We start from the raw sequence: 18,140 nt of genomic DNA, 5'->3' as shown, positions 1-18,140 counted from the left end.
CGTGAGCTATGGCGAAAACATCAGTAGTGTAAAATGAGGAATGGAGAAAAGGTCTCCAGAGTGCTTTAGCTAATACCGAAGAGGTCAAAAAAATAACCCTGCACAAACATCAATTAGCTCACCCAGCATTTTCATTATGAAAAAGACAGCTCTTTGGTGCATTTTGAGATATGCTCCTTTGTACTCCAGTGTTCACATGTGGAGCTCCTGAACAAAATGTGCAAAGGTCTGACGAGCATCTTAAAAATAAAATATTAAAAAAAAAAAATTCTTCTGCACCCTACAGTGAATAGCTCTGACCCAGATAAATACAGCACAGATAAAATGAAAACTGCAACTGAAAGCAAATGTTTTTTTTCCCCTCATGTCCTTTCCCCTTCAGTGAACTGCTTTTTCCACCAGGTGAATATTTTTTTTTGTTTGTCCCTACTGCTGTTTCATACAACACTCAAAACAGAAGGCATATTTTTCTGCTTGCTCCCATGTCTTCAAAATAAATGTCTAAAATGTGGCTAAACTGTAGATACTGGCACCTCTGTATTTGAACTCACGACCTTCAGATCAATAGCTCAGAAGCTTAAGTGCCACCTATGCTCATATATTTAAGCATTTCAGTGAGACAAACAGACAGAGAGAGAGAGACAGAGAGAGAGATAGGGAGAGAGAGAGAGAGAGAGAGAGAGAGAGACAGTAGGAGGGAGAGAGACATCATAGCACTATTAGATTTCAATGAATAAATATAAGGACTTACATACTTTCTGCTTCAGTGACCTTTATTGTTTAAACAATCGGCTCGAGAGATTGCGTACTAAAATGTTTGTATTGTTAAATAAGAGACAGACCCCTACCTTGAGAATGAGAGGTGAACCTGGCTTGAGCTCCAGCATGGTGGGAGGGAGGGGTTCGAACACAGGGTCAGGGTAGTAGGTGAAGCTCTCATTGACCACCAGCAGTGAGTGGACATTATCCATAATGAAGCCTATCTCGTCTGGACTGGTGCCCACCTCCGATACAATTCTCTCAGAGTCTGAACCTGCCACCGAGGGCGCCAGGCACACCATCACCGTGTTATTGACCACCGTGCAGTTCTGAAAGCGAGAGGAGGGGAAGGAGAAAGAGACGTCAACCTTCTTTGGCATCTCATTATTTATAGACTTTTAAAAAGGTATAAAACACTGTACAGTCAATAAAAGTTATTAAAATGGTCAGATGGCAGAATCAATATAACCAGTATTAAAATGAAAACATGTTTAATAATAGGGGGAAAAAGCAGATGTTTTCTAATGTAACAGAGTAAATGAAGTTATTGAAGAAGTGAGTCCCAAGCATTTTTCTAAAAAGGCGGTCATGGAGGCTGCTCACTGCTGCTGAAGATGGCCCAATATAAACAGACTAGAGATGTATGGAATTGCTGGGGATAGATCCACTTGCCTAATAGCTATGGACTGCAATAGCCACAAACAGTTCTGCACTCCATCTGCGAACAGCTTTAATTTCAACAAGACTGATTTCATGTTAAAACTAGAATGAATTTCCTAAGTTTTTTTGCCATATAGTGCAAAGTTATAGAAGAGGAATTATTTATAATCACATTATTCACGGTCACCAAGATGAGGATGGGTTCCCTCGAGTCTGATTCCTGACCACTGACTCGCCATCACCTCTGGCTAGAAATGTAAAATTTATCACTTCTATCCTGAATTGATGTATGCGTGTTGCTTTGCGAAAATGTCTATTGTTAGAAGCGCTATACAAATAAAACCTAATTGAATTGAATTACTCCACAGGACAGGAGTGAGCATTTGACATAAACTCAGTGAATAAGTGGATTGACTGAGGGTAAAGAGGTAGAAAGAAGGAAAGGAAGAGAATGGACTGAGCAGGATGAGGAGAAGAGTGCGTAGGTCGCGTTGGAGAAAGGTTCCTACAGCCCTGCAGGGACTCAGCCGGAGACCTGGGCAACTTCTCTTTTAGACCTGATTTTCTGTCAGCGGCTGACATTTAAAAGGTTAAACTGCTTAAAGGAGATGCAGTGCCACACATCAGCACTCAAACACATGCAGAAACACACAAACGTGCAAAAATGCCTAAGGCAGGGTTACTGTGAGGGCAATTAAACACCCCCTTACGGATCTGTTTCTATGGGGAAATGCTGTATTTTTATTGTGCAGAATGGAAAATCTAGACACCCGCGGGATTAGGGAGTCCAAGTTGAAGAGGAGATTATATACACAGCACCACTGTAGTGTTTTGTGTACGTGTGTGTTTGTATTTATATTTATTGCCATACCAGCTTCAGTGGCTAAGTCATGGCAAATATAGATGTTAATCAAACATTCAATAAAGATCAGCTTAAAAATAAATAAATACAACACTTCTGGACAAAATCACAACTCAATAAAGGATTCTTTTAATTTGCTTGTGATAAAAATTGTAAAAAGGTTTTCCTGGGTCTGTCTAACAAAAGTTTTTCCTGATAAAAGGCATTGTCTCATGACATTAAAAATAGGACAAACCAAAAAATGTGTTATCAAGGGAGTGTTACAATATTGACATTTGGTGGTTCTTTGCCCCCTTCAGTACATCCCCATGAGTCAGTCTGGGGTGGCCTATATGGTACCGTGTGTGTGTGTGTATACACTTACATTGATAGATCTGATGGCTCCTGACTTTGCTCTCATCTTGGGCTCCTTAACGGTGGCAAGGTTAGTTCCAGTGACAGTCAGAGGAGTCCCACCGCTAAAGAAAAGAACACAAAGCCATGAAAACAAAGAACTTATAACACCTTCTTAGAGATTTAATTCCACTATCAAGCCTCGATTATTTCTAGTACCTACAGCTGCCGTGTATTAACCAGACTGCCAACACAACACGGCTACACAATCCTCCATAATACACACTTTAGCCATTCTGAAAGCAACCTATTGAGTCAAGTGTATTTACCAGACTTCAGTGCTGGAGTACATTATAAGAGGAAAAATTGAGAGAAAATCTATTAATCTATTATTCTCTTAGAAACTCACAAAAAGAACCACAGGGCTGGCTGAATTCTCAAATCTTATTGGCCAGTTTTTTACACATGCTTGTTTCTATGGTAACAGATAATTCACAGGAATTTGTATTGCAGATGTTCCACTAATAAACTAAGACTAATAATAAACAAACTGTGTTTTAAGGTTGATCTTTAGCAATTAAAAATGTATAATTGTTAATTTGATAAGGTATTTTTGTACACAGTGGATCATTTAACCATGTTATAGAGTCGTGGGTATGAACAGTGTGGAGTCTTCAGAACAGAGGAAGTTTCTTTTCAATTGATATTCTTCCTCATTTAGTCATGGCCTATTCCCACCTTCTCGAACTGCTGCTCATGCAACGTCTGAGGGCGGCGTAACGCACTTGGAGGAAAGTGCTACTCGCCATCTTTTACACACATGAGCTCACAGACGTCCACGATTGGCCAGAGTCGCTATGATTGACAGGGAGAGAAGATGCCATGCCTCCCTCCCTGAGAGCATGGACAATTTTATTCTCTGGGGCTCCTGGCCTCAGATACACTTTGGTGTTTCTCGGAAACATGACAATCTGCGGTTTTTTTGGTCTCATTGAACTCAAGAAAATCAAAAGAAAAACAGGCCAGGCTTCGGGCCATGTTGTTATAGAAGAAGAGTCAACTTCAAGGTGGTAATGGCATCACGCCACCCTGTCACTGATTATTTTAACACATCCTGATAAGTGTTATAACAGCACTTCCCTAAGTGTTTTACTCCTTGCATATTATTTTAGTCATTAAAGATAAGGGCTCACATGCAGGTTGATCCTACCTTTATCAATAGATCATCTGTTGATATACCTTCATAAATTTGATGCTGCTGTTGTAAAATAAACAGCTTGGTGTTTCCACAAAGAAAATGAACAGAGGATAATGTAAAGGATTCCTTAAGTCTGTGTTTATCAAGAAATCCAGAGATGAGTCTATTATAGTTTAACGTGAAAAGAACGATTGCGTGTTACGTGTTTAATACTGAATCAGATTTTCTAGTGAAGATCTCGTACAACAAAACGTGGCGACAGCAATGCAGGAACACTTTTGAGACTTTGAAAAGTCTGGACGCTCAAACCGGCTCCCCAGAAAGAATTCAGACACAAAAATGAATGTTTCAGGGATTTTAAATACGTTAATATCACTTAGATGAAGATTAGGTCACATATTAGGAGTAATTTATGTAAAACCCCAATAATTCCCAAACACTTACTGTAAATATAAACATTCCCATAGAGCTTCTTAAACTGGTTTGCAATCGACTTATGGATAATCACTGTAGTAACTGTGGACATGTGTGACAAACACACTCCAATCTAGGGACTTTTTAGGGAAGATGGCTAAATCTGTTAAGTTAATCAAACTGACAAACAAGGCAAAACCTAATCTGTTCCTGTTCTGTTACAAAACGAAGATACTGTTCTCATAACATGCCGTCTTCTGTACGTATGAATTAGCCATTAACCTATGTGGGTCACCATAGTGGCCAATATGATGACTTAATTAGGTAATTAGCCTCTGGTTACCTATTCATTGTGATTAAGCTGTGATTTAGCAATTACTGATCATTACACTCACACATTCGGATAGGTAATTAGAAGGGTAAATATAGTCCATCTGAAAGCCTCATTCTGTCCCTCATATTCTCTGGTGAGCAATTTCATAGTTTCATGTGCCAAACCCCACTGCGGCCTATCACTGATAAGTAATGTAATTAGAAAGATGTTATAGAAAGCCTATAGAACATGTGTGTAGTGTACACACCGGAGGATGATGGATAAGGCTTAACTAGAGGTCGGCGGTGACTCATGGGCCGATACTTGCCACGTCAGTAGAATGGTGTGATATTACAGATGTTTAAGTCAGCAGGAAAAGCGAGCTGCTCCCTCAGACGAGGGGAGCAAACTCATTGCTAGACTGTCAGTCAAGAAAAGCTCTGATGGGATCATAGCAACAGCAAATATGAGGCCTAAAGAGGTCATTCCCCCCAGGCTAATGCATTCGCATACTTATTCTCTCACTGTTTCACACCTCACACCATTTCACTACTGACTAAAGCGCTCTGTGCGTGCATGTGTGTGTGTGTGCGTCACAAGGGTTGCTCTCATTTTCAGGATGCTAGTACGCCACTGTTTTGAAACACGGTCCCAGTGGCGGCCATTTTTTTCCCTGTCAACTCTGATGTTGGGTGTGATCCCTGGAGACGTGGCTGCCTATCTTCACGCTCTTTCTCAAGCATGCAATGTGCATCACGTATGAGAGCACACTTGAGAAACAGACAACTGTGGATGTTCTACAGGGCCCAAAATGAAATGAAGTCTATGCGTTCACTCAGTGACGCACCCACACGGTTGGCTTGCTACACACACACACGTCTCAAGCAGATTACGCTCCTACATTCCACCTACACATCTTCAGTCCTTTAGTAACACCACTAATTTAAACATATGGCCATGCTTCCTTGAACAGCCTGCTATCTGTTCATCAGTGTAGCCGCCTATCCCTCCGTCTATTTGTCCTCGCCTGTGTACCTGGTAATGCTCCAGTTGGGTTCGATCTTCAATATCGTTGGGTCATCCGTGTAGTTGAACTTCACCTCAGGGTTCCTCAGCTCTGCGAAGTTAATGTCCACCATCACCGGAGTGCCGCCGATTGCCGAACCCGCTGGAGTTACACACACAATCTCTCTCGCGCTGCGCCTGGAGCACACACACACACAAACACACACAGGTCATTACACGCAAACAGACAACTAAAAGGAAAGGTAGGAATCTTTAAGAAACTCATGCTTCAACTGGATGTCGACACAGAAAGCCAGGAAGCAATTCTAAATCAATTCCTAATGCATTTTCTGTTTTATTTTGTTTTGTTTTGTTTTTAGTACAACCCGCTTGCTGCTTTTAATACATAATTCTCATCATGAAAAGCCCTAGCCTTAATGTACTTCCATTAAAGCTTTCAGAACAAATGCCACAGTACAGATGCTATTACAATTTCCACAGTATTTACATATTTGTAGGGGGACAAAAAGAGTTTAAAATGGCATATTCTACTGTTAGTCTCCTAATGTTCGGCAACAGAAACATGTGTCCTATAAATCCAGGCTAAAAGGCCTGTCAGTTGATGCACAAAAACTGCTCTCAGGAAATCCAGGTCATTTATGACATACTTTATTTGCAGTGTTTTAAAAATTAGGCAGCATTTTAAATAGCGACAACAACAAAAAAAAAACCTCAAAACAAGACAATTTGTCCCAAGAGTGAAATTTTACACGGATAGCTTGCAGCAAGGCACTCTTCGTTGTGTTACCCAACACGCAAATTCTAATATAATTGGCATGACCCTACAACTAAGCAATTTATACTATAACTTATGTAATAAAATATTACCCTAGACCTTATGCAGTGAGCACATATAGTTAACAGGAAGCTATTTGGGATTCTACCTGTGTGAGTACAAAGGAATATGGCGCATTGACTTAATTATGAAATCGCCGCTTGAGTGTGGAGCAGTTATTTGACACTAATGCAGTGTTCAGCTATAACTAATGTTTGTTCCAGTACAGCGTTATAATGCCTTTCATAATTCTAAATAATTTCAAGTCATTAAATTTGAATTTTCATAATGAACAGCCTGCTATTATTATTATTATTATTGTTATTAACGTCTCTTATTTATGCATACGAAAGTGATTATGTAGGTTTGTACAACCACGTGACAGAGAATCTGAAAAGCATACAATAATCTACTATTTTTCTCATCCTGGACTTTAAAACACATTTTACGGCATCTTTCATTCAGTACAAATAGCAGAAGTGTTGATTTAGGGAGTGTGTGTGTGTTGTGTTTCTCCAAGCATTACTACAGAACATTCAGGGCAAAATTTATAGGATGCATAATAAGGAAGGAATAAAACAAAAGCGAGACACTTCTCTCATCTTCCTGATTCGGATGAAGAGTGTGTCTCAGCATGTGTGAGCGTGTGTGCATGGAATTCTTATACTGATCCTCTCTCCGTGTTGCCCTGGCAACCATTTTTCACAACACGCAGCCGAGATACCCACAGAGTTCTGTACATATTTTGACAAGGTTGTTGTCAGAAGTGCAGGGAGAGAGAGAGAGGAGAGTAAGAGGAGAGAGAGAGAGAGGGAGAGAGAGGGAGAGAGAGAGAGAGAGAGAGAGAGAGAGAGAGAAAGGGAGAGATAGAGGGAAGGAAAGAGAGGGAGGGGGAAGGACAGAGAGCGAGTGAGAGAGATAGAGAGAGAGAAAGAGAGTGAGAGAGAGTAAAGGATGGCAAGAGGTGTAAAGAAGCAGACGAGAGTGAAAACTAGAGATAGGCAAGGAAATGACATGAAGATGTTGCAGGGGCTAGATAAGCCAATGAATGACTGCTTAAACAAAAAGCCCTTTACAAACACACACACACACACATACACTTAAAAGCACTCATCTTATTCAGAAAAGAAAAGCAGCCCATCCGCCTCAGTGAGGTATGAAGTGTGTGTAGGCGAAAGGCTCTGGTTCCCTCCTGCACGCTGTTGGAGTCTGGCTGTAGGAGCCCACATGGTGGGCCGCCCCAGATATGAAAGTACACAAAACCCTTCTTTTCTCTCTCTCTCTCCGTCTCAGTCTCTCTCTCTCTCTCTCTCACACACACACATACACCACTTGGCAGGCCCAAATCAAGCTACCCTCTGTGTGCCTTCAAATCCTCCTGCATGCCTGTCGCTCCTTACAACATGTCAGACAGTGTGTGGGCATGCAGATAGGGTGTATGGAAGTGGATTTCCGCTATGAGGAATCGCTTTAAGCATAGGATAAACCACCTAGCTAAGATTGCATGCCAGATGCTGGGAATTCTGGAGTGTTGGTGGTAGGAGCTCGCTGGAGGAAGCTGCATTTCCTCCATCACACCAAATAAAAATCAGTGTGTGCGCTTGTGAAACCTGTGAACTAATCTCCAGCCGTCACCCAGACATCAGAGCAGACAGATATTTATGAGATTAACACATCATGCACTTCAGTTTGAATGGATGCTCTTTTTCTGAGCACACTCTCAATTCACTTCGGGATGATTCTACGTAAAGCGACAGGCTGCACTTTAATCGTGTATATCGATCCAGGGGAAACAGAATGAAAAGAAAGGTTGTGGGAGGGATGTGGGTTACCTCTCGAAGCGGCAGGTATTGAGACCGATCTTGACGGACACAGCGCTACCGGCGTTCAGGTGACTGCCATGGATTGTGATCTTTGTCCCGCCAGAGAACGGACCGCGGGACGGCATCACCCGCGTAAAGTACGGAGACTGAGGATGCACACACACACACACACACACAAACAGAGAGATAAGATAAGTTGTGATACTCCCTACAGAACATCATCAGCATAGTGTCAGTGATATGTAACAGGCAGAGGTAAAGATGGTGCTTGAACATTTCAAGGGGAAGTCTTCAGGACAGAATTACAGCAAATCATTGACAAACTCATGTGTTATAAGAAACCTTAAATAGTTTTGCTAAAATAACAAAACACCATATCACGCAGCTGATTGCATATAACAGCATGGCCTGAGCTATTCCTGCCAGTGCATTATGGGATATTTTTACCATATCAGGCACCTCTATTAAAACACTGACCTGCATTCCATGCACAGTAAAATACACATTAAAAATTGAACATATTCTCTTTTTAGACTACTAGCATTACACAGCTAGAGCTTGAGGTAACGGTGTACTCACCACAAAGGTGAAGGCTTTAGGGGAGACGGCTCTGTACTCGGGCTGACAGTCTCTCACACACACCTCCACCTGAGCCTCCTGCACCCGATAGCCTGTAGCATCGGCAACACGACACACAATCCTACAAACACAACGTGAAAACATGCACATTTTAACATTTACTCAAATAACAATCACACTCACAATCACTTTAGCATTATTCCTCCATCCTGTTCACCTTCTGATGCAAAATATCATTACATTAGTTTATTGTGCTCCGGTCATGTAACTAACACAGCATGCGCAATCATCTGTAACTGAGTCATGTTAACCACAGCAGTCATTAATATGGTCTTCAAATAGCCAGTGCAGTCTGACAGGACACATAGAAATCAGACAGACAGACAGATCAATAAGACAGACAAACTTTAGCACTGTACAGGATTGAAGAAACAGATCATTAATTTCCACTGTGTTCTGTAGAAATGCTCAGTATTTGAGAAATCTATAAACGTTGGCTTTTGTGGCAGAACTTTAGACTCCAAACATTTCCAAAATATGCTAAAATAATCTAGCTTAAAACAAGCAAAGAAATAAATACATAAACATATGAATAAATTAAAAAATCCGGCAGAACAAATATTTGATAGATACTTTTCGTACAATTTTTCGCAAATATAATATAATATAATATAATATAAAATAACAATGAAATAAGGCATTTCCCAGCACAATGTTTTGTAGCACAAACCCAGGGAACATGAAAAACCCTTTAGCTTTCAGGTCACATGGGGAGCTGACAGACATTATGCAGGTTATTGGAGATTTTCATTTTGTCATTTGTTGGTCAATAATTGGCTGCGATTAAAATCTTTTAATTATGTCAGGGTGAAATGTTCTCATCTTATCTTTGCTGATATGTAAAAACCCTTCATCAAGCAGCATGTCAGTAATTTCACTGGTGAGTTGAACACAGTGCTGAAGAGACAGAGAGAGAGAGAGAGAGAGAGAGAGAGAAAGATGGATGGATGAGAGATGAATGAGGGAGAGCTGGGAGAGCTCTGGAAGTAGCCTAAGGCCCCCCACTGCTCTAATGAAAACCCATTTCAGCAGTGATCGAGGAGCAAGACAGGATAGTGAGGAGAGCAGAGCCGAGCTGGTACAGTACCTGAGGGCTCTCTCTCTCTCGCTCACACACACACACACACACAAATGGACCTTTTTGCATGTGTTCTCACTGGTGGGTTAATTAGCTGGGTGCAGTGTGTGTGTGTGTGTGTGTGTGTGTGTGTGTATATGTGTGTGTTATTAGCATCCCTGTGATTAATGAAATATGTCCACCCTTCCCATCATGCCTCGGGGCATCTCCTCCTCCTATAGTGGGTTATCAGCTCCCCTGCCTCCTTCCCCTGTGCAGGTGGCCATGGCACTGCGCCCACGGAGACGCACATCTCTATGTTCCAATACAACCGCTACCACGGCAACAGCATCCCCATGGCGATTACAGAGCAGCCAGATTATGACAAATCTGGTCAGAGACGACAGAGACACTTTCCTTTTTTTTAATTTTTTTTTGTGAACGCCTACAAGAGCATCTGATTCACACTTAGTTACTTTAATAAATCATTCTGCATGGCAAATAAAGTGTGTGGTGCATAATTGTCTTAGTGTATCGGTTTCCTGTCCAAATGAACTTGCAATGACCTCTGACATTAACACACATTTTCTCTCTCTCTCTCTCTCTCTCTCTCTCTCTCTCTCTCTCTCTCTTTCTCTCTCTCTTTTACACATGCACACTCTCTCTCTCTCTCTCACACACACACAGGCAGTCTGAGGGTAGGGTTGTTCACCTTGCCTGATCCTGAAACGACAAATCAGGTTCAATTAAACCTGCTCATCTTAATAGCGAGACGTAATCAGCTCCTCTGGGCAAGGTTAAACGGCCGTCACAGCCATTGTGCCCCTCTGTGAGAGCGTTATCAAAGTGCAGTTATCTTTCACACATTAGATCCCGTTATTACACTGCCATTACAACGGACTAATGCTAAACATTACAAAAGGCTCAATACCAGCTATTACCTAATGGGCCCGAGTCTGTAAATTAGTATGCAGTAACTCGCACCTTACATTACAGTAGAGGCACAATGTGAAAAATGAGAGGGAGAGATTTTGGGGAAACTCACTGTTCAGCACTGATGTATTCCTCCTCGACAGGCTGGCAGGCCACCTTCCCGATGCGGATGCCGTTCTGGATGTCACGGAACTGCAGGCCCAGGTTCTCTCCGGTGATGGTGAGCTGTGTGCCTCCCTGGCGCGGCCCCGTCTCAGGAAACAACTGTGCCAGAGAAGGAAGTGCTTTTAGCCATCAGCCATTACACCAAGTGTGCACTCGTGTAGCACAGAGAGACTTTCAGAAGCCCTCTTAAGTTAAAGCTCAATGAACTGCTTTGCTTCTTTTCTCTGTTCCTCACCTCTGGTGCGCACCTGCGAGGATGTTAGTGCGTCGGAAAAGAAGTGACGAGGAGTGCGTGTGAAAGCGTGAGATGTGAGGTAAGAGACTACAATGTGTGCACTGAATTGGGGCGATAAAGAGGAGCAGCAGAAGCTAGTGTGTTAGAACATGACAAAGGAGTTCATCTGCTCTTAATCACACCTTAAATAAGGCCCGGAGGAGGAGAAAAATAATCACCCATCCTACTCAAACAGGACAGGAGAAGAGGGGAGAGGAAAAGAGGAAGAGAAGAGCAGGAAAGAGAAGAATAAGAGGTGAAAAAGTGAATAGAGTGGTTGAAAGGAACAATGTAAAGAGATGAGAGGAGAATAAAAAAGAGGAGAAAACAAGGATAAGAGGAGAGGGAGAGAGAAGAGAAAGATGATTAAAAAAAAAGGGGAGGTAAGGAGAGGAGAGTAAAAGAGAGTTGAACTGAGAAGAGGAACAAAAGGGAAGAAGGTGATGAGAGGAGGACAGGAGGTAGGAGAAGAGAATAAAGATGCAAAGGAGATGAGAAGAGAAGAGAAGAGGAGATGAGTACAGATGAGAGAAGAGGAGAGGAGAGGAATAAATATTAAGGAATAAAAGAGGAGAGGAGAAAATGTGGAAGAGAAGAATGGTGAAGAAAAAGTGAGAAGAGGAGATAAGAGGAGAAGAATAAATGTAAGTGAGGAAAAGAGGGGAAGGTGAGGAAAGGCAAAGTAGAGAATAAATAAGAGGAGAGATAACAGGAAGTCTCAGGAGGGAGGTTTTGTGAACAGAGAGTAGAGAGAGGTGAATAAGAACAGAGTGCAGGGCAGAGGAAAAAGAAAAAGTGGGACAAACAAAGAAGAGAGGAGCGAATGAGGAAAGAGAGAGGATGAGGTTTTCTTAAAGAAAAGTTCCAACAAGAGCTATTAGCAAAGTTGTAGTACAGACCGCCCCTCTTTTTCTGTTCCTAATGAAATTAACAGTTAATCCAGCGAGTCCCGGCTCAGCCCTACACACACTGCGCTACACAACAAAGCCGGACCTTCATTTGGCAGGACTCGAGTTTCCATAAATCCTCCACCGGTTAATATTCAATTAGTGGCAAAATGGATAAGAAAGCGAATCTTGTGCAGAAAGAAGAACTGTGTAAGTGAGGGAGGAAAAAAACTGAGGCTGAGAAAGCCGAGGGATAGAAATGAATGGGGAAGTCCACACCACCACTGTGTGCCAAAACCTCATGTATACACACAGACAGAGACGTACACCCACCGACACGCTGTGCCTCACACACTCTTGATGGGCTGTGGTGTCTCAGTGGGTAGATTCAGTGCTAAATTAGACAGATACAATGACCTACGTCTCCAGCTAAGCACGCACAAACACACACAAATTCTAAAACTGTTACCAACAGCAACAGATGGCTTGTGGCCCAAACTCCAAGAACTCACACTCTGTTCCTATAGCACCTGAGGCTTATAGCACACACACACACAAAACACCTTTAGATCCGTCTTTACATCCCATTTCTCACAACTTATTCAATTAAAACATGCTGAAGTGATATTTCCACTTTTCATGTTTCCTCATGGCTTCCACATATGCCATCCATCCTTAGGGCTCACACTCACTGAACATTCGCATGCACCTATTAATGAGAAAAGAGCAGTTCCTAACATGTAAGAACAAATTTCTATAGATTTCATTAGCTAGTCAGCGGGCATGTACTACTCTCAGGCTGCCTGGAGAGTGACTTGGTAAATAACAAAGTGTAATAATGCTTGGCGAGAGATATTTATCACATTCTGTGTATTTATAGTTTTTAATGTCGCACATCATGGTTGCACCTTTGGCAAAACACCTAGTCCTTGGCTATACTATGCGCTGTGGTGTTCGGTCCGGACAAATCAAAAGATAGAGTGCTTTTTTTCCCCCCTCAACATGTTTAACCTTGTGATTCTGGAATAACCGCATGTCATCTGCGCATGCTAATTAAACTGCAGAGTAAAAATCATTCTCCTATCAGCCAGATGTTTCTAAACTGTGTGTAGTGCAGCTAGCGGTGGGATTAACAACCCAGTAACCTACAGCACATTGAGATTTAACAAACCAAATTAAAACATTCTTTGGGCAAAACCTACTAAGAAGTAGAATTTTTATTTTTCTGGTCCTGGCTGCTGAACCTTTTGTCCGCGAGGCAACTATGAATAAAAAATGAATGGCTCAGACAGTAGCTCCGGGCTACCGATTTATTCACCCCTACAAATTAGTCCACCATTTCTAGTTGGAGAGAAACACTCTCAAAACTTTCTCTGCATCCGTGTTTTGTGTCTTAAACGTAATAGTAACAGGCAAGTGACACTTTTTTTTTTTTTGTTTGTGAATCTGGCTGAATCAGTGTTTAAGCATATGGTGCACTACGTAGGTTATATCTCAATATAGCTTTTTAAATATCGTAGTGCAGCTGCTATGCTAATTCTCATTACAGCCACTGTTTCACAAAGATGAGACAGATTCATTACCACACACAAACGACTAAAATAGTGGATAGAAATAACATGCTAAAAAAAAAATTCCAACACAACAGATTAGCACAAAGGGGCTAAGTGAGCAGGAGTGAAGTCAGTTTTAGTTTCTGTGGCCGGGGTTAAAAAAGGGAAGCTGATGTAAGAAGATGGCTAAAGGTCTGACATCACCTCTTCCAAACAAAGCCCCGCCCACTGACGTTAGCAAGACGGCAAATTAAGTAGAAACAGAGAATTGCACTTTTGAGTGGTTTAATGATATAATTCTATTTGCTTAGTATATGAGTTTCTATGGAATGCTGTAGTATATATTATTTAAGGCTTAGTATACAAATATAAGTGCTTCAAGAAAGGAAAGAGATTTGACAGGCTGACTAAGAAAGCGAGTCTCCAGTGCTCACCTTGGTGATGCGGGGATGTGTGCAGCGGCTATTGCCGGTCGAAGCGTGCATCCACGTGTGTTCGGGTGACGCGCACTCCTGCCTAAGTGAGCACTTCTTGTCTTGCACACACCAGCCGCATTCGAAGCGTGGATCTGCCTTCAAGCACATGCCGCAGCTCTCCCTCAGAGCGTAGCACTTATACAGGTGAGCTGTGCATACACAAGGCATAAAAGCAGCAGGGGTTACACCACACACACCCCCAACACTCCGTGCAGCACTCTCTTTGGATCAGGAGGCTCGTGGACGTACCTTTTATGTTGTAGGGGTTGTCGATGACAAAGTTTCCGTTCCAAACCACGGAGAGATCCACTGGCAGATCGCTGATGTCGTTTCCCTCGTAATTATACTGCAAGAAAATATAAACAAACACATGGCATAGAAATATTACTTTTAGAGCAGTAGGAGACTCTGGAACATATACTCTCACTCACACACACGCACATGTGCATTATGTTGGGACGAACTAATGGGGATTATTCACCCTGTCCCTCAGCGGTCACGCTACATCCGTTTCTGGTTTGCACAGCAGCCCTCCTTCCCATGTTTCACTCCTCGCTCCCACACATCCTCTGTCTTATTAAAGTGTAAGTCTTGTTCCACTCACACCTAGTTAGAGGTGTTCCCAACATCATGCTTTATTCAGTGTTATTACAACAAACCAAACAGTCTGAGCGAAAAAAAATCACAACCATAGAATTCGTGAGCGCTTGTGTTTAACAACTAGCATGCGCAAGCTACAAGCTGCACAATGCGTTCTACACAATACACAATGCTGTTTACCGCGCTTACAATTAATCCATATGAACAGCTCATTGTTAGAGTCTTCACAGAAGCTGGAATTTCAGCTAATTTTATTGTTGCTCAATATAATGGAAGGCACGAATGAAAGATTGAGGCTAAACGTAATTCCAGTTTAATTTTAGTCATACTATGACTTTTCCAATAACTTACAAAGACATGTCAATGAAGAAGAAGAAATGCTGCTGTTTGTCTTGTTTCCGTCACTACTACACACACTTGGGGGAAAAAAGTGCAATGAATTTACTGCATTCAAATGCAAACATCAGTTCGATGTGAGTTTTGTATGTGTAGTTTCTGGATAGTTGTAAATAAATCAAACAGAAAACTCACACCTGAGCCGAGGCTCAAACCACCGATGCTGGAGCTTCGCAACAGACACACTATAGTGCTACTGCACTGTTCCACAATGCAAGCTGTAATAGTTATAAATTCAACCAGCACAGCATCCTCATCATATTTCATAATATAACTGGTTTAAGTTAATACTACATGATGTTCACTCTACATCATTCAACCTAGGAATGAACTAGTAATTAAGAGTTTCAGATAAGTTTAGTATAAGCGTCATGTTGCAAAAAGTAATATTTTTATGTACTACATGCAATGTCTTTGTCTTAAATCTTACTTGTTCTAAACACAGGATTTTCCTTCTATGTGTTTTCAGTGCACTGAGCTTAACACGGCACTGTGGCAGCTCGCGTTAGTCGTGAGCTAGCGTGTGCTCGGACTCGATATATTCCAGCAGCCGTTTCCCCGACATCACCCACTCGAACGGTCTGAGCATGTTGCGCGTTTGGCTTGCCATGTCGGAAGCACAAATCCGTGAGTTCCTCCTGAACGCACCATTAATCACGAGTCACATTTACATTTTATAATTTAGCAGACGCTCTTATCAAAAGCAATTTACAAAATCATTCAGCCAACTGAGGCCAAAGTAATAAAAAATAAATAAATAAATAAATAAATAAATAAATAAATAAATAAATAAATAAATAACACAACCAAGAATCTAAATCCTCTTGGGTCTGTCAAGGTTCTGCACTACTGAGCAAAAGGTTGCGAGTTCAACTCCCAGGCCTGTCAGAGAGGCACTGCTGAGCCCTAAAAGCAAGAAGATATTTAACCCTCGCTCGGTATTGCTCTAAGCTTTGACGATATTCTGTCTCACTGGAAGTTGCTTTGCATTAAAATGTCTGCCAAAGACAGGAATGCTAATGTAAACAAGCTGTAATTGTTGAGATACTGGCTGCGTATGACCAAACATTCTTCAAAATGCACAGAAACATATGGAACTATCAATTTGGTGCTAATAACCTGCATGTGTAACAGCAGCAAGATAAACAAAGGAAATACTACACTTCTATCTCATGTTATCTGCTTCTAGTGCCTCCAGACATAGGAGAGTGTCTGAGGTAAATTAGTCTGGAAGACTCACACACACACACACACACACACACACACACACACACACACAGCAAGCGACAGCATGAAAAGGCAAATAAATAAAGAGGATAAGGATTAATGAAGCTGGGAGAGAAGAAGAGGGCACTCTCGAGTCGTCCCACACTTCCTCTCTCTTGGAGAAACATAGATCATGGGGAAACGGAGCAGGGAGGGAGTGATGAGGAGGAATAGAGTGCCCGGAGAAGGGACGAGGGAGAGGGGGGGAGAGTGGGGGGGAGTGGAATGCTCTCTGCAAGGGTCACACTCAGATAATTAGTCATTTTGAAAGACCTGCATAAAGAACTAAAAATACACTTTGCTCAGTGCACTAGCCTTCCTGCAGAGATCACACACACATACCTACACTTTGAAACAAAGAAATTCCATGAGTATGCTTTGTACATACAAATATATACTGCTCTCTCCACTCAATGTATTTTATACACATACAGCAATTTTTCACTTGGGCCTGGCACGACCTTCCATTAATGTTATGCTGCACAGAAAGCAGTTCACTAAGCTCGGTCCGATCTAATTGCCTCTCCATGTGCATATGCTAATTCGCGTGTCCCCTAGGTTATAGAGATATATACCCCAGTGTGGTGGAGTACACCGCTAAGGCAGTTAACACTCCCCTGAGTAGGGTTGTACCAGCTGTTCTTCTGCTGTTCCTTAATTTGGAATGTAAAGTACACACTCATGCGGCAATCAGGCCAAATAGTCATAAAATTCACCTGGTGAAAGAAAAAGCCACTTAACTTGGAGGGGAAACTCGCTTCAGGCTGAGTTTATCTAGGTCAACTTTAACCCTCAAAAGAATGAGGTAATTGAGAACAAATCTGGGGTTGTGGTCTCTTCTTTCTGGTGGAAAATAACCCCCATAAAAATAAAAAATAAAAAACTGCTTAAATCTTACTGCCAAAATTTCCTCAGGAGCAGTATGGAACTTTCAGTCACTTTGACATAAAAATGCAGTAACAATTCTGTTTTCAAGCATCAATGGCTTATGCTGTCAATATCATAACTTCTAGTAATATACACGGATCAGCCGATCATTAAAACCTCTGACAGGTGAAGTGAATAACATCGATTATCTCCTTACAATGGCACTTGTCAAGGGTTGGGATATATTAAGGCAGCAAGTGAACAACCGGTTCTTGAGGTTTATGTGCTGCAAGCAGAAAAAAATGGGCAAGTTTAAGAATGTGAGCAACTTTGACGATGGCCGACGGCTAGATGACTAGACAACCATGAAGCAATGGAAGAAGGCCTGGTCTGATGAGTCATGTTATCTTTTCCATCATATATGCATGACTGAGAGCATGTGTGTTGCTTACCTGGGGAAAAGTTGGCACCAGGATGCACTATGGGCAGAAGGCAAGCTGGTGGATGCACTGTGATGCTTTGGGCAATGTTTTGCTGGGAAACCTTGGGTCCTGGCACTCATGTGGATGTTATTTGGTCATGCATCAACATACCTAAACTTTGTTGCACCCCTTCATAGCAACAGTATTCCCTAATGGCAGTGGCGTCTTTCAGCAGCATAGCGCATCCTTGAGGAATATGACAAATAGTTCCCCAGATTTCAGTCCTATCGAGCATCTGTAGGATGTGCTGGACAAACAAGTCAGATTCATGGAGGCTACACCTCACAACCAGGATGTAAAGGATCTGCTGCTAAATTCCTAGTGTCAAGAAAACTCAGATACT

General features: G+C 41.9%; 1 protein-coding gene across 1 annotated transcript in view; it reads right to left on the bottom strand.

Moving 5' to 3' along the window:
* The window catches only part of plxna1b (plexin A1b), a 221,784-nt gene that overhangs the window by 38,273 nt on the left and 165,371 nt on the right, over window positions 1-18,140 (bottom strand). Inside the window, exons 11-18 of the mRNA XM_058402390.1 lie at window positions 14,436-14,532; window positions 14,145-14,335; window positions 10,944-11,095; window positions 8,782-8,902; window positions 8,212-8,348; window positions 5,575-5,742; window positions 2,646-2,739; window positions 849-1,088 (exon numbers count right to left, since the gene is read on the bottom strand). Coding sequence (XP_058258373.1) covers window positions 849-1,088; window positions 2,646-2,739; window positions 5,575-5,742; window positions 8,212-8,348; window positions 8,782-8,902; window positions 10,944-11,095; window positions 14,145-14,335; window positions 14,436-14,532 — 1,200 coding nt within the window. The remainder of the gene's footprint in view (window positions 1-848; window positions 1,089-2,645; window positions 2,740-5,574; window positions 5,743-8,211; window positions 8,349-8,781; window positions 8,903-10,943; window positions 11,096-14,144; window positions 14,336-14,435; window positions 14,533-18,140) is intronic.

Source organism: Hemibagrus wyckioides, linkage group LG11, assembly GCF_019097595.1.
Source record: "Hemibagrus wyckioides isolate EC202008001 linkage group LG11, SWU_Hwy_1.0, whole genome shotgun sequence".
Classification (NCBI taxonomy): domain Eukaryota; kingdom Metazoa; phylum Chordata; class Actinopteri; order Siluriformes; family Bagridae; genus Hemibagrus; species Hemibagrus wyckioides.
Note: the sequence above shows the minus strand (reverse complement) of the source record. Positions and strands in the feature narration are given on the sequence as shown.